This window comes from Drosophila virilis, chromosome X (assembly GCF_030788295.1).
Source record: "Drosophila virilis strain 15010-1051.87 chromosome X, Dvir_AGI_RSII-ME, whole genome shotgun sequence".
NCBI classification, from domain to species: Eukaryota; Metazoa; Arthropoda; class Insecta; order Diptera; family Drosophilidae; genus Drosophila; species Drosophila virilis.
The window spans coordinates 1,340,490-1,357,113 of record NC_091543.1 but is presented as its reverse complement, the minus strand read 5'-3'; the positions used below and the strand labels follow the sequence as shown (position 1 = coordinate 1,357,113).

Sequence of the window (16,624 nt, the reverse complement as noted above, 5' to 3'; positions counted from 1 at the left end):
AAAAAAGAATGGTGTTTGAGATAAAGAGAAACAGGAAAGAATTTTATAATAAATCTTGCTATTCACGCACAATTCGTATCATAATATATCATATTTCATATCTTGTGAGCTCTTTGATCTGTGGCTAGCCCAAATGTGGAATTATCATATCATTTTTATACTCAGCTTAGGGTTCTACAGAAGGCTTCGCTTTTGCTCACAAATTGATTTTCTTCTCTTTTTCGATTTATTCGCATATTCTTCTCCTTTTTGTTTTTTTTTTTTCTTTTGTTTTGGTGACTTCTTTTTGTTTTGTTCGCAAGGGAGACTTAAATATTATTTCAATATTTTATTTTAATTATTGTATGTGTAAAAAGCTAATCGCGTTTTAAGAACAGACAAAAAGATTGAGTAGGGGGGAAGGGGGCGTAGCGCGGGCTGCGAAACTTATGAGAAATAAGAAAGAAAGTAAAACCCAAAATTTACAAGGAAGAGCAAATCGTAAAAATTATTATCGCTGGGCTGGATGGGCGGAACCATCCAATTAGGAGAATAGCAGCAAATGGAGGCGGAGCGAGAAAGAGAGAAAGAGAGAAAGAGAGAGAGAGAGAGGGGAGAGATGGCAGGAGCTGTTGGCGGGGCAAGTAGTGGGATGTGGAACGAAGTTTTGGCATGGGATAGGACACTTGTCCGAGGGTCGAGGGTCTGAGGATTTGGGGCAACTGCAACATCCGCTAGAGTTTCAGCTGCCACCGGGCAAGGGAAAGGGGACGGGGAACGGGAACGGGAACGGGAAATAGTTGCTGCTGTTGTCATTTGAAAAGGCTTGTCCCGGCTTACAGTATGGTGCCCGGCTTTCGCAGCGGTAGACGCCTACGCTGGCCGAGCAGGCCAAGACCGCGCGCCTGTTGCTTGGTTGTGGCCTCAGCGGCTTCGGTTGTCTCCTGCTCCTTGGGCTCGGACTCATCGGAGCTGCCGCCCGGGGCGGGCGCTGCCTCCTCCTTGGCTGCCTGCTCGCCGGACGCATCCGATGCGCCGGCACCCTCAGCGGGCGTCTCTGTAAGATATGAAATTGCGTTAAAGCCGAGGCTGACAAATGCCGGAGCTGCTTGGAGTATACCTGTTGTCGAGGTAGCCGCTGCGGCCGCTGCGCCGCCCAGTTGCAGACGACGCTTGGCTAGCAGCGGGTTGATTTTGCGCGGCGCCACCGCTGGCGAGGATGCGGCGCCGGCGCCGGCAGCGGCAGCGGCTGCTCTCGGCTTGGCCGCGTCAGTCTTGTGCAGCGCATTGAGGCGCGGTCGGTTCTTGAGGCGATTGAGGCCGGACACGGGTCCAGCATGGTTGGCAGCGCTGCCGGCAGCGGCATCGCCCTCCTCAGTCTTCTCAGCGGCCTCGCCGCCCTCCGCCTCCGTGCCCTTCACATCGTTGTGATGGCTGCTATCGGCCGCCGAGTCCTCGGCCGCCTCCTTCGGCGCCTCCGTGCTCACACCGGCGCGTCCCAGCTTGCCGCGTGGCAGCAGCCGATTGCCGCCGGCGCGATGCAAATTGAAACGCGAAGGACGCACTGGCTCCGGTGCCGCTGGCTTGCCCTCGTCCGCGCTGCTGCCTTCCTCAACGGCTGCGCCCTCCGCAGCGGCTGGCGCCCTGGTCGTCGTGGTGCGACTGCGTCCGCGCAGATTCAGTCCGGGGCGTCCGCGCAGCGTGCTGCGTGCCGTTGTGCTGGGCGCAGCAGAATCGGATGAGCTGCTACCATCAGCGCCCTCCTCGCCGGCAGCGGACTTCTCGGTGGTGGTCGTGGTGGTGCTTGTGCCGCGCAGATTGAAGCGGTTGCGTGCTGCAAATGGACGCGAGATTAGGTTTTATTCGACATTCACTCCGTTACGACTTACGTCTGCCGCGTGCAAAGCCAGAGCTGACGGGTTTCACCTCCTTGGTGGGCACAATCTCCTCCTCGGCAGCGGGCTCCGCGGCGGGTTCCGGGCTGGCGGTGGTGCGGGCGCCCGGACGGGAACGGCCGCCAATCGAGGGGCGTGAGAAGCGATCTAAAGCAAGGGAACAATAAATAAATGGGTTAGAAAAAAAAAAGAACAAGACAAATGGAACTCATTTGACCAAGGATGAGCTAGTTTAAGCCAATTATGAACTAGTTAGACTTAATTAAGAACCAGTCTAGGCTGCCTGTGATCCAGTCTGTGCTCAGTAAGGTACATTAAATAAAGTTAGCTGAAGCATTTGAATTAATGAACTAGTTCGGTTCACTCATGAACCAGTCTAGGTTGCTTTTTGGTTCAGTTCAAGCTACTCACTGGAATTCTGAGCAAGTTTCACTTATTGATATTATTCAATAACCTCCAGCTGCTGCTGAGCCGGATCTAGTTCAGCTCCTATTCAAATACTGCTGAACTAATTCGCATAAATTTTGAACCAGCCCAGGCGACAGCTCAACAGCAAGGCACTGTAAGCACAACAATTTCTCAATTCAAGAAGATCTTAAGCTAATGTAGCTTATCTCTGCTATTATCTCTTCTACAGCTGAGCCCCATTCCGTTCTCTGATGAACCAATGGAAGCTTCCGAACTATGCTCAACTACTAAAGAAGAAGAAAATATGAACCTCTGTTTCAATTCTGACAACCTCAACTAGACTGCTTCACTAACTAGTTCCGATTTGGTCCAAGACCCAAATAAACGAAAACCAAGTGGATCCATTTAATTGGGAGTCAATAGTTCAGAATTCCTTGTGAATCAGTTGCAGCTACTGATCTAGTTACAGACTCCCCATTTCAGTTCCAACTCTAACTAGTTCCGAATGACTGACAAACCAATCGCAGCTACTGATCTAGTTAAAAACTCCCCGTTTCAGGCATGGATCTAACTAGTTCCGAATTCCGAAGAAGGATGTCTGATGGATGCACTTACTTCTGCCGGTTTTGGTTGGCTCCGTGGGTGCCGATTCGGTGGTGGTGGTGGTGCTGGTGGAGCCGCTGTCGCGCAACTTAAAGCGATTGCGTCCGGCCAGGCTGCTGAGACCCGAACGTCTGCCGCCGTACAGAGAAGGCGCCGCTGTGGTTGTCGTTGTGGTTGTCGTAGTGGGCGCCTCTGTAGTGGTTGTTGTGGTTGTTGTCGTTGAAGTGGTCGTTGTTGTCGTCGAGGAGAGCTCCTCCTGCAGCGTGGTCAGAGCGCCATCGTCATCTGTGCTGGCCGTGTCGGGATTGACTGTGGTCTCATCGTTGGCATCCGCTGCGGTGGTCTCGTCGTTGTTGAGGTTCTCGTTGGTCAGTATGGCATACAGATCGAGTGCGGCCTTCTCCATGGACGGCGTTGTCTGCTCGGCATCATCGTCGTCCAGCTTGGCTGTGATCTCGCGCTGCTCCTGCTCCTCCTCGCGCTCCTTGGCTGCGGCAGCTGCGGCGGCGGCTGCTGCAGCGGCTGCTGCTGCCTCCTCCTGTTCGACGGCAATGACTGGCTTGAGCTCCTTATCGCCATTGCGTGAGCCCTTGAGCTGCTTCTCGTCAGTGTTGAAGGTGGAGCTGTCGACCAGCTCCAGGCTGGGACGCTTTACGCTTATCTTCTTGCGCTCTGCGGCCGTTTCCAGCGAGTCCAGCGCCGGCGTCGGCTGCACCTCAATGTTCTTGCCACGGCTGGGGAAGCGTGTATTCAGGGGCAGGCGCTCCGCCTCGATATCCTCGGCGGTCTCGCTGGCCGCGCTCGAGGCGCGTCCCTTTGCCTTGCCGCTCTGCAGACTATTCTCGCTGGGCGTGGCCGGGGTGCTGCGATCGATATTGGAATAGCGCGTCTTGCCGCGTGTCTCGGGCGTTAGATCGGCGGGTGCCTCAACGGCGGCGGGTGCCTCAATGGCGGGCTTGGCCTTGCTATCGGCATCCTCGTCCTCCTCGTAGTAATAGACATACTCGTACTCGTAGTCCTGGCCGTTGGGTCCCTTTTTGATTTCGATGCGCGACTTCTTGTTGTTCTCGCTACCGGCACCATCCAGTGCAAAGTTCTGATTGACAAAGTCTTCGTGCGGATCAACCAGCATATCATCGTCCAGATTGTCAATCTTTTTCGACGCCGTCGGCTGTGTGGTCAGCTGCAGTGCTGGCTGCTCTGTGACACTTTTTTGTGCCAGCTCGGTGAGAGCAGCCTCCTCAATTTCGCGACGCACCTCGGCCAGCTCCTCCTCCTCAATGGCGCGCTTGGCCTCAATGCTCTTCATCACATCCTCGTTGATGAGCGCACTGAGCACTGGGTTCAGTTCGGGCCGCTCCTTGGTCGCCAGCAGATTCATTGAATATTCAGCCGGATCTGTGGCACGAATGCTAATCCTGTGCGCCGTATGGAAACCCTCATCGCTTAACACGTTCGCCTCCGGCACCTTGTGCGATGTCTCGAACTCAGCCGTCGCCGGCGCATTGACGTCCTGCTTCTCTGACGCTCCCACAGCCAGCTCCTCGCCAGCCACCAGTAAGGCCAGGCAGCCCAATAGACAACTGCAAAGAAACGAATAGCAAATAAGTAAATGCGGTCAAGCCAAGCAAGTGGGTTGAGGGATCTAAGCCCAATTCTAGAGTCGAGAGCAAGAGAGAGAGAGAGATAGGAATAACCCAAGGAAAATAAAAGTTGGCTTTCACTTAAGATTCTAGCGAAAGGCAGACTTTGAGAGCAGGCGACATGGAAAGCTACCTCAATAATCCTTGAGAGTTTAGGTAGATCCGGCTACTCCAAATACATCCTCTTATTTTCTACTCAGCTTAAACATTATTATCTGAGGTGGGTTTCCCTTCAACAAGGATGCTTGTCTTCACTTACTTCTCCGTTTGAAAATAACCCTACTTCTGCAACTTTTTACCTTCGATAATTAGCTGAATAAACTTGAAATCCGTGCATGATATTGATTTCTTGAAGCTTTTTTAATAGGAGGCAAGCCCTTGAACTAATTTGACATTAAGAAACCCCACGACTTATCTTAATTAAGATTAAAGCTGTAATCGAAATCGAACAAAATCAAGATCCAAAATGAAGAAAAATGAAAAAATGAAATGAAAACAAAAGGCGAAAACCCGTGTGGTTCGAGAAGTGTTGATTGATTTGGCTTAGCCCAAGATCATCGCGTGCTTTTAATGACTGATCATGTTTTGGGGCGAGTCTTTGTGCTGCATCATTTGAAGTTGTTTGTTTTACTTTTGTTTTGTTTTTGTTTTGTTTGTGTGTGTGCCTCGAAATACCTTTCACAATTTCATTAGCCAGGCCGGCCGTCTACCATTTAACAGCCAGCCAAGAGATTCGAGCTGATCGCGATCTTCGTCTGGGATTGCGGCATGCGATCGCCGTGGCTGGCATGTTGTTTCGTGCAATTGCAGCAATAGTTCATTGGGCTTTGCGAATCCGCATTGCGATGCATTTAACAACACTTGAATAGATGGTAAATAGATGGACCGTATGGGCCAGTGCGAGGCGAAAGCGAGACGGAGCATGCCTCAAGGCAAACCACAATATTCACCAGAGGGGGGACGTGTGTGTGTGTGTGTGTGTGTGTGTGTGTGTGTGTATAGGTAATGTGAACTGCAACCGGTTCATGCAAAAGGTGTTAGCCCATTTCGATTTCAATTTCAATTTCAATTTCGATTTCGAGAGGCTCAGCTTCAGCTTCAGCCCAGCCCGTTTAAGAAGATGAAGAGTACAAAAAACCCACCAGGTGAGACTCCAAAGCCGGGCAACAGCTCGACACGACGACTGTTCGATATTTAAAGAGCAGCAGCGGGTCGGGTCGCCTTCCCTTCTCCTTCGACTCAACCCCCCCCCCCCTTCCTTCTCCAGCCGATACCAGCTATTGCCTGCTCACATGTTTTGCGCTCTTGACGATAACTTTTAACATTTTGAATTATGTGCAGTTGGCGTCGAGTTGGCTTAAATTTAGTTGTTGTTGCTGTTTTTTCTCTTCTTTTTCTTTTTATAATCTTTTTTCTTAGTTTTTGTGTTTCACTCGAACAAGTTTCGACAATAACAGCAACAGCAACAGCAACAGCAACAGCTCGTCGCAAAAGGTAGACAACTTCAACTTATTTTAATTGCAACAGCAGCAACAATTGCAGCCAGAGGCAGCCCAAATAGCCCAGCCAACAACAGCAACAACAACAGCAACAACAGCAACAATGGAGCCCAAGAAAAGTTATAATTATCTCTACACACACATCACACGAATTGGGAGAGGTGGCAAGAAAGGCAGGGGCTGCAAAGCCACTTCTGCTTTTTTCGATTGTTTTTAAGGGTAAGCTTAGGCCAGGGGTACTGCGACGGCAGCTGTCCAACTTCTTGGCCATGTTATGCATGAGGTGACAATGCGCACATCGCCTCTCGACACCAACTGGCAGAAGGACGGACGGACGGACGGACGGACAGAGAAGAACAACAACAACTGCGCCAAGATTCACATAATACCGCAGCGAAATGTGCAATATTGGCTATGGCACAGTGGTGCAAGGTATGCCCAACATGGCCGCAAAGCAGTTCAACCTAATTTCACGATACAACAAAGAAAAAACACAGCTATTAAAACGTAATATGTGTAGCTTATTTAAGGCTTCAATATTATAAGGAGGTCAGCTTGCTGTTGGCAACCTTAAGTCTTAAATTAGAAACTAAAAGTTATCGATAACAGCTATCGATATGCAATATTTATGCTTATCAAACATTTAGTTTAAACTATTATAGAATAATCAAAAATCTGAAATGAGGTAGAGCTTTTGTTTGCCAGGCCTAGCACAAAGTACTTCCTTTTTAAAGGTATTATTGCATAAGATACTTATTTTAGTTCAAATGGGATATAGCCAATATTCGGTAAAAGAATTTTCAGCCAACTGTTGCCTGATGCAAAATGCGAAGCCAAAATCGATACAAATCGAGAGTCAAAGTATTTATTGAAACGAATAAGAGAAGCTGCGAATAGATATATCCTAACCCAGTTTGAAGTTTGCCCTAAAGAAAGTCGGCTCCATTTAGTAGAAGCTTTCTGATATCGTTTTTGGATATTTATATTTATAACTGATCGTTAATTATTCGTGTAATATTATCGACAAGGCTAGAAAGTTGCCAGACATTTGTCTCAAGTTGTCGCCGTCCTCCGGCTGTTACATGACTTTACACAGCGTTCAGTTCAATTCAAGGCTGGCCACGCCCAGCTCTATGATTGATCTAATGTTCAGTTGGTTGAGTCATAAATAATAAGATTTGATCCATTTAACTTTCACTTCCTCTTTTGGCTCACAGCTGAACATTCTATTTGTAAATGTATTTGTTTATTTTCAAGGGATCGACGCAATTTCAGGGCATGTTCTATTGGCCTTGTCCCACTGTCTCTCACAATGTCAGAGAGCACTTATAAAGTGATGTGAATGTGAATGACTGATTAACTGTCTGTGCGTGTGTGTGTGTGTCAAGTAACGGGGCACTGAGTACTAATGTGAGTGTATTACGGGTACTCGTCGCATGTTACATGTGTTGGGCCAGGCGAATGTGCAATTGACTAACTGAATGGCTGAGTGAATGGATGGCTGAGTGCATGAGTGTGTGTGTGTGTGTGTGTGTGTGTGTGTGTGTGAGTGTGTGTGAATGACTAAATGGCCAAAGTTTTGGCTTTTTTTTTTACCACCTTCCCCCACTCTATGTAGGCCCTGCTCCATTGTTGTCTTCCTTTTGAAGACATTTGGAAAGGCCAATTGGCAATTGCAGCTTTAGATGCGGTAGGGAGAAGTAGAGTGGGATGCGAGAGGGGAGCACATTTTAGCGGGTGTGGCATGCAATTTGTAATTTACATTTGGCAATTGCGTTTTGGCTTTTTGTTTGTTTAGCCGAAAAGCGGCTGCGCATGCGTTTTGACTGCTTTTTTTTTTTTGGCCATTTGATGTGGCGGCTGCGTTGGCGGCGTGTGTGCGCGAGTGTGCGAGTGTGCGAGTGTGTGTGTGTGTGTGTGTATCTGTTTAAGACGCCACTTGGAGGCCATTGACGTCGCGACAAGCGCTGAGAGCGCAGTGAAGCATACAACAACAACAACAACAACAGAAAATACAACTTATTTTACATTTCATGGTTGTTGTTGTTGGTGTTGTTGTTGTTGTTGCTGGCTTCTTCTTCAGTTGCATTGTTGGTTGCGTCTTTTGAGCCAAAGGTTTTTGACTTCTGCTTTTGGCCATGTTTTTTAACTTTAGTGCTGACCTTTTGTCACACCTCGTGCAGCCGTGTCTGGGCGAGCGAGACAGCAGCAAAGGCCAATATTCTCAGCGTGTCTCGTTTCGCCAATTAGCTGGCTTCTCTCCACTGCAGTCATATTAAATTGATTGACTGACTGACTGACTGACAAACTGCTTGTCTGATTGACTGCCTGCCTGGTTGTCCGCTTTTGGCCAACATCATCAGCCAAAACTGGCTCTGTGCAAGGCCAACAATCTGCATGCCAAATTCATGAGCTGTTTTCACTGTGCCACACCCCTCTCCCCCTCCCCCTCCCTCTCTTCTCAAACCAACAGCCCACCCTCTCTACACCGCAGCACATCTTCTCTCATTTTTATGCTCTGCTTACATTGTAAGCACACATAACAGCTGGGCGAGAGGCGGCAACCACCATAAGCCGGAGGGATTAGCTAAAGCTAAAAACATTGTTGTGCACAATTCACCTATCTCTTTCTGTGTGTGTGTGTGTGTGTGTGTGTGTGTGTGTAGGTGTGTAGGTGTGTAGGTGTGTAGGTGTGTAGGTGTGTAGGTGTGTAGGTGTGTGTATAGGTTAACAACCAGTGACCACTAACTGTAGACGGCAGCCCCTGGAGCTAATGTCAGAGGTGAAAGGCAGCTAACTATAAACTTGGGCACACGCTGCGTATACGCAATGCGCTCGAAAGGATGTGTGAACGGGGAGCGGGGATCGGGGAACGGGTAGCGGGGGCAGCTATCACTTGAAGAGATAAAATGCCAAAAGCTATTTAAGGCCAAAATTCGGTGAATAAATGCCGAGAAACTGAGCTCAATTTTAAATCGGTTTCCGAATAACTCGAGACTCAAGAATTGTTTACATTCAATGAAAACTTTAAGCACATATTATTTAAGTTTTTCTTTGCTAAGGTCGTTTGCAGTCTTTGAAGAAATATTAATTTAAAATGAATATGTTAATAAACATTTGTGAAATATGACAGACAAACAAGTTGATAGCCTTGCCGGGAAGCTTTATAATTTAATTATGAAATGTCTCGAAAAGCTTGAAAAGTTGCAGCCACATCAAGAAATATATTGGCCCGGATCGAAACTGAAACGTGAAGCTGTGCTCAACAGATTAGCCACAGCTGCTTCTTACATATTCTATGCAAATCCGAATGCAGTACATCAAAATGAATACATCAATATATATGGATATATTCATACAACAATATGTCACATGGCTTTCAGGGCAACTCTTGCTGCAAATTTGATTTCTTTATGCAAGAAAACTTTTTCCTCTTCTCAAATCGTATCGTTATCTTTGTATAGATAAATACAAGTTGAAGCTGACTTTATCTACGATTATTAAACACTTAAATTTCAGTCTCCAGCTGCTTGTGCTTCCACAATTTGTTTATCTCAGTTATATATATATATATATTTTTTTTATTTTTTAATTGATTTTTTTTTTCAATTTTTCGCTGTTATTATAAAATGTGGCTTGCCAATAAATTCCTGCGCGGCGCTCTATTAAAAGGATCATTGGCTCAAAACTTTTTAATTAATAGCCAATTGTTGGACCGCAGTTCCCGCAATCCTTGCAACCCGCAATCCGCACTCCCCCCGCCTCTTCGCTGATGAATGAATGAAACATTTTTAAAGCGGCTTACAATATATTTTATCGGTATTTTATCGAATACTCTAGCCGAGAGTTTAACACGTGTTTAACGTGCGGAGCGCATCTCTCTCTCTCTCTCTCTCTCTCTCTCTCTCTCTCTCTCTCTCTCTCTCTCGCTGTCTATGTATATATATTTATATATATAGACACTTTGGATCTGTTTTAAAAGAAACGAGCTATTAGCTACGGCATATGCCTGAACTAAGTCAACCAAATCGAGCTGTACATCAGTACATCATCTGTACATCATCTTACATCACATTGCTGCATTAGTTGCCAGCATTTAAAACAGTCTCCATTTACTTGCTTTTCGTTATATCTTAGGCCAAACTGTCAAGAGGATTGGCCATTAAATCTAATGCAAATAATGTGGGGGCAGGGAATTCCGTTCCGAAACTAGGCGAGGCTTCTTCTGTGTACTCCTCTCTGTAAAGGTCCTGCCTGGCAAAACTCTTGACTTTCTCCAATTACAAATCAGTCAACCTCGAACTAGCTGCTATATTTGCTACCAAATACATACTATATAAAATATATATAATTGATACTACTATATATCATATATCTCATATGCGATACCTTGGGAAAACTGGGCTATGTCGAGGTGGGGCAACATTAAACATGGATCTGTTATGCGACTATATATAAAGTATATATCGATAAATATATATATATGAATAGCGTTTAACATATGAGAACTTTTCATATTATAGACCCCAAAATATGAGCCTAATTCTACCAATATGCCATGACTATATCATATAGATGCCAGAGTAAAAATCGGAATATCTTAATGTGGATCTATTCAAGTTATGCAAATGCGCTTAAATGTTCGATTTGTGGATGATAATTATATATATTCTTGATAACTTCTGCATTTCATACTCACATTTTGAGCAGCATTTTTGCTTGTGTTGTTGTTGTTGTTGTTGTTGTTGCTGTTGTGTCTCCGGCAGCAGCTATTTGTTGCTGTTGTTTATTAAATTCGCACTTTTGATAGTCAAATGTTCAACTATTTAAAAAAAAAAAAAAACAAGAAATAAACGAAAAGTAAACAACAAAAAATATATATAAATAAATGTTAAAATAAATGTTGTATGATTATTTATCGAATGTCACGCGAATTGCGGCAATTTATAGTTGTTGTTGTTGTTGTTGTTTATTTGTTGTATTTGTTTATTTGTTTATTTGTTTGTTGCTTTGAGTGTTTGTTTACTTGTTGTTGCTGTTGCCGTTGTTTATATTCACATTGTTGCACTTTCACTTTTCACTTTTTTCGACACCAAAATCAATTACAAATTTCCAACTTCAGCCACACACAACATTTGCATGTGTGTGCTTGCGTGTGCGTGTGTCTTACAAATTTATTGATATTATTTTTTGAAGAAAAAAGAAAAAAAAACAAAACCAAAAAAAAATAAATAAATAATTTTATAAGCTTGCACTTTGCCGCTTTATGCGGTGTTTTTCTTTTATTTTTTTTTTCAAAACTTTATTTTTTATTTATTTTTTAAGTTTTTGAATTTGTTTTTTAGTTTTGATTTTCTTCGCGTCGCATATGCAATGAAGTCGCGGCACTTGTGGCGGCTGCCTTTATATGCCCATATCCACACACACACACACGCACACACAAGCAGACACACACAGACATGCAGACACACAACCAGACACACACACACACACACACACGCACACTCATGCACTTGCTGCTTTTATACCATGTAAAAGGCAGTCTGGGCTCTGCGTGCACCTCTTGTGCTTTACTTTAATTTACAATTATTATTTTTAAATATTTAAATTGATTACTTTTATTTAGATTTATATATATATATAAGTTTTGGGGCTGTTTCGTCTTCGATCTTGGCTCGCAGCTCACGGAGCAATCACTTTCGATTTCGCTGCCAGCTGAACGTGAAATGGCAAAATGATGAACGCAACAGACATCGAAAACCGTTGCCGTTGCCGTTGCCAGCGATCAGCAGCAGCAGCAGCAGCGGCAGCAACAGCAGTGGCAGCGACGCCAGCAGCGACGCCAGCAACATAAAGCAGAGCAACAGAGACAGCAATAGGCGGCGGCAACGACGGCAGCAGCACGATTGGCAGGAGCTTTGGCTTTGGTTATGGCCATGTTAACACTAAATCATTCACACCTGTTGCTGTTGTTGCTGTTGCTGCTGTTGCTGCTGTTGCTGCTGTTGCTGCTGTTGCTGTTGTTGCTGTTGCTGTCGTGTTATACTTTCTGAAACGCAGCCATTTTTCAATGGCGCTGCAACGGGACTAGGAAGTTCAGTTTAGCTGCAACACTTGTTGCTGCTGCATGTTGTTGTTGCATGTTGCTGCTGCTGTTGCTCCGATTGTTGCTGCTGCTGCTGCTGGGGCAAAACCCAGCGACATTCACTTGCATTTCGGCGACGCTCTGCTCTGCTCCACTCCACTTTGCTCTAAGCTGCAGCGCACACACGCACACATTAACCCGTTACTCCCCTCCCCCCCCCCCCCTCTCCCTCTCTCTATATATCTCGCTCTGTTGCTCTCCCGCTCTCTGTCTGTCTTTCTTTGCTGCTATTTCATAAGCGTAAACTGGTTAACTGTTGCTGCTGCTGCTTGGCCTCAAGGCCGTTTGTCGTCGTCATCAGCAGCAGCAGCAGCAGCAGCAGCAGCAGCAGCAGCGACCATCATAATGATCATTAGCATGAGCCGTTTATGATCATTGGCATCGTTGATTAACCGCATTACGCATACGACGCGCTGGCCGCGGCTTTGCTACGCTTTTAGCTGCAATTAGCAGGGCACCAAAATGCCGAAGCCGCAACCGAAGCCGAATTCGAAGCCAAAGCCGAAGCCGAAGCCGAATCCGGCAGCGACAACAACAACAACAACAACAACAACAACAACAACAACAAAAAGCAACGCAGATGATCGCCTCATGTAAATTATGCCAAAGATTTGGCTTCAGCTCCGGCCGGCTCGCATATTGTTTTTCTTTCTTTCTTCTGCTTCTTCTTCTGCTTCTTCTTCTTCTTCGTCATCTTATTTTTTTAAGGCAGCTGCGCAATCTGCAGATTGTTGTTGTTGCTGCTGTAAATATTATTATTCAATCTTTTGGCTTATTGATTAACCGCTGTTCAATTTGCCTATTTATGCAATTTTTATCATTTATGCCACAATTTTGTTGCCCCCCCTTCACTCCTTTCGCTCTTTCATTTGCCCGCAAAGTGAAATGCGGCGAGCCGCTCTTCAGCTGACTGCGAAATGCACTTTCGGATCGCATCGGACTCGGATTGGCAATTGTCCGTCGAACTGGTTCCGAAATGCTTATCAAGTGCATTTCTTATTTTTTTATTTTGTATTTTATTTTATTTAATTGTGTTTGTTTTTTTTGTGAAATGTGATCTTTGGCTGAGAAATTTAATCTGGGAATGTTCCATGCGAACGTCTCAGCTATTGAATAATTGGATCTGGATTGGTTTATGAACTCATTTCGAAAGTGCCGCTAAAGTGCCTCAAGTGGGCTCGAAAGCCACTCGGCGAAGGCTCAAAAGCAGCCAAACAAAAAAATCAAACCGAAATTCAAAGTGATGTTAATAGGGCCTAAAAACTGGCTCCAAATGGCGATTTTATGCAGTCAAAATTGGTTCAGAAGTGCACAAAGAGGCTGCGATGCGAGCCTAAACGGGGGAGGGGAAGAGGCACTTCACAGTAAGTTTTGAATGTTTTCACAGAACAAACAAAGTGGGCTTAAAGCGAGTTTCAAGTGGACTCAAACTTACAGCTAAGACCTAAACGGCGCTCAAATTGAAATTAAAGGCTTCCTAAAAGAGCTGCAAAAGAGCGTAAGAAGGAGTCCAAAATAGTTTACTACTGCAAGTGACTTGCAACATTTGCAAAATTAGTCTAAAAGAAAGAAAAAAAGAGATCGAATTTTAGTACAAAATAAGCTCTAGAGCTGATGTAAAACTGATGATGCATATAATATGATAATGTATTGATGTATGCCCAATTTTCATCTTAAGCAGTGTAAAAAGGAGTCTAAAAAGAGTTCACTTGAGTAAATATTAGAATTTAGTTAAAAGAAAGTGGTCAAATCGAATTTTAGTTCAAAACAAGCTCTAGAGCTGATGTAAAACTGATGTACACTCAATCATTGATGTATATGACATAATAATGTATTGATGTATGCCCAATTTTCGTCTAAGGCTGTCTGAGAAGAGCGACAAATATGATAAAGTTGACAACAAAATATTGAGAATATTGTTATATATAGGAAAAGGCTAGATTTAGATGCCTTTTAAGGAAATGTTGTCAAAATCTAGCTACCTTTGCCCGCAGCTTGAAGTAAAACTGATTGATGAGCACATTTAGCTGAAGTCCAGCTCATAAAGGGCCTAGCTTGAATGTAAGTCAAAATTCGCGCTTTGCTAACCTTTTGTTGGTTTTGTCTTCGGCTCTGCCCTCGTCCTTCAGCTTTCTACACGCTAATTGCCTGTTGCTTGGGCTTGTTTGCGTGCGCTTGATCAATCGATTTTCTAATTAGCATTGATCGATAAATTATTGCTGGCCTGCTTTTGATTTCCTTAGCCGTTTGGCTTTGCAATTGAAAACATGACAAATGCTTGCGAAAACGCTTGCGGACAGTCCAAATATTGGGCTCAAATATGCTGCGGGCCAGCGAACCGGGAAGCGATCCTCTCCAGACATTAAAGCAGAAGCAAATTAAACAATATACAAAATAAAAAAGAAAAAAAGCCCAAAGCTGGTCATGTAATTAAGGTATTGGGTTTTTACCTCTGTTTCTTCTTTTTTTTTTTTTCTTTTTTGGACTGTATATTCCCCCTCATTATTACGGCGCAGTTTTTCTGCTGTTGTCTTTTTCTGCTTTTTGTTTTTTTTTTTTTAATTTTTTGTGGCCTTGGAGATGGTCCGATTAAATTTCATGTGATCACCGGCTGCCGTTTGCCTGGCTGGGCCCCAGAACTCAGTCGAGTCGGTTGTGCAAAGATGAAAATGAGTCAAGTCAAGTTATTCCGAGGTCACGTTGATCAAGTTACCGGCAGACCCGAAACGAGCCTCGTTAACGGGCTACAGAAATTGCTGTCGATCCCGTCCGATGGTTGCAAAAAAAAAAAAAACAAAAAACAACAACAACACAGCAAAAGCAACAACAATCGCACTGTTAATGCAGCCAGGAGGGCGAGAAGGCGTGCCCAGACCCGAAGGACACTCGACTCCAGGCCTTGCTAATAATTGTAATCATGTATGTTTCGTACAAAGAAATGCGGAGTCTGTTCCCGCAAGAAACAATGACATTCGCCTCAAAAAGGAGTAATTTTTAAACCGAAAACAGTGTTGCATAGCAGCGAAAAGGTACTCGACAACACTTTGCCATGAGCAGAGCTTTCGCAGCTTTTGAGCAGCAGCTACATTCCAGCCTACACACAGCCATTTATGCAAGCTTCGAAAGCACATTAAAGCTTTGGTACACAGTTTTGAAAGCTCATTAAAGCTTAGGCAATGATTTATTCGATGAAGCAGACAAGCAAATGCCTTATAAGTAAATTAAAGCTCTAAAAATTTAAAGTTCTTGTATTTTGAAGCAAACCCAATTCAAAAAGCTTTATATACATTTAGTTAAAACGCACATTGTTGCTCAAAGGTCGTCTAAATAATCTGCCACTTAAGCGTTAAGCTCGTTGTGCTTGTTTTAAGTGCAGTCAAGTTATTTTAAACGCAAGATTAAAGCACGATAAAGTGCGTTCTTATTGTTTCTGCGAAGCATTCAAACGAATCGAGATGAGTTTGTTAACGCATTTGTTTTTAGCTGGAATTAAGCTAAATTTGGCTTGATTTAAAATTCTTGGCAGAGTCTAGACTTCAGCCGAAATTCGGACACACTTTTTGGCCAGTTGAGTCAGCTCAGCTGTTGATTGGCTTTTGGCCCTGTCAAAAGTTGCTTTTTTTTTCTTATTTATTAGTTTTTTTACGCTTTTTGCATTATAGCACCTGAGCCCCCCGCCCCCCTCCCCACCCCTATCCTAGACCCTAGACGATGACTAAATTTTGAAACTGGAAAAAAATCCGCAAAGCGAATTCAAATGACATTCAAATTGTTGTCGTTGTTGTTGTTGTTGTTGTTGTGGGCCTGTTGCTGCTGCTAAGCGAGCCACCCAAAAGGAACTTAGCAGACACAACAAGCACACACACACACACACACACACACACACACACACACACACACAGCTAGAGAGATATAGGCACAGACTTGCGCCTGGCGTGAAAAATAAAAATAAAGTTGTTATAAAAAGTAAAAAGTACAAAAATAATAAAAATAAACAACAACTGTTATTCAACCGTTTTGGAAGACAACATCAGAGTGTGTCTCTGTGTGTGTGAGTGTGTCTCTCTGTGTGTGTGTGTGTGTGTGTGTAGTGTATAAATATACAGGAGTGGCCAACTTGGAATGTTAATGCGCTGCAATCGTTGGTGTTGCCGAGAGCCACTCCAAAAGAGTCGCACGTAGGCAACAGAGCGACGCCGACGTCGACGTCGACTGCGCAGCCAGCGTCAGCGGCAACACCAACGCTCGCAACGCAGCGACTGAGCGAGACAGAGACAGAGACAGCCCAGCCCAGGCCAGCCCAGCCCGGCGCAGGGCTGAGCCCAAGAGTTACGTGAGCTTAGCACAGGGCGTTGAATGTGTGTGTGTGTGTATGTGTGTGTGTGTGTGTGTGTGTGTGTGTGTGTGGGACAGCATGCGCCGTGTTGTCCGTTAAGTGCGATAAGTGGCCGA

General features: G+C 44.9%; 1 protein-coding gene across 2 annotated transcripts; it reads right to left on the bottom strand.

Moving 5' to 3' along the window:
• Positions 1–246: 246 nt before the first annotated feature.
• On the bottom strand, positions 247–11,776 carry LOC6634602 (uncharacterized). 2 transcript variants are annotated; one of them, XM_032440452.2, is made up of 6 exons: positions 11,644–11,776; positions 10,727–10,849; positions 2,898–4,468; positions 1,869–2,021; positions 1,100–1,813; positions 247–1,036 (listed from the first exon to the last, which is right to left on the bottom strand). In XM_032440452.2, exons 2-6 carry the CDS (start codon positions 10,738–10,740, stop codon positions 816–818), a joined length of 2,673 nt encoding a protein of 890 aa, XP_032296343.1. In that variant the 5' UTR covers positions 10,741–10,849; positions 11,644–11,776; the 3' UTR covers positions 247–815. The 2 variants fall into 2 exon arrangements, with proteins under 2 accessions (XP_032296343.1, XP_002058257.1); XM_002058221.4 differs by lacking the exon at positions 11,644–11,776 and adding an exon at positions 11,054–11,398.
• Between the last annotated feature and the right edge of the window lie 4,848 nt (positions 11,777–16,624).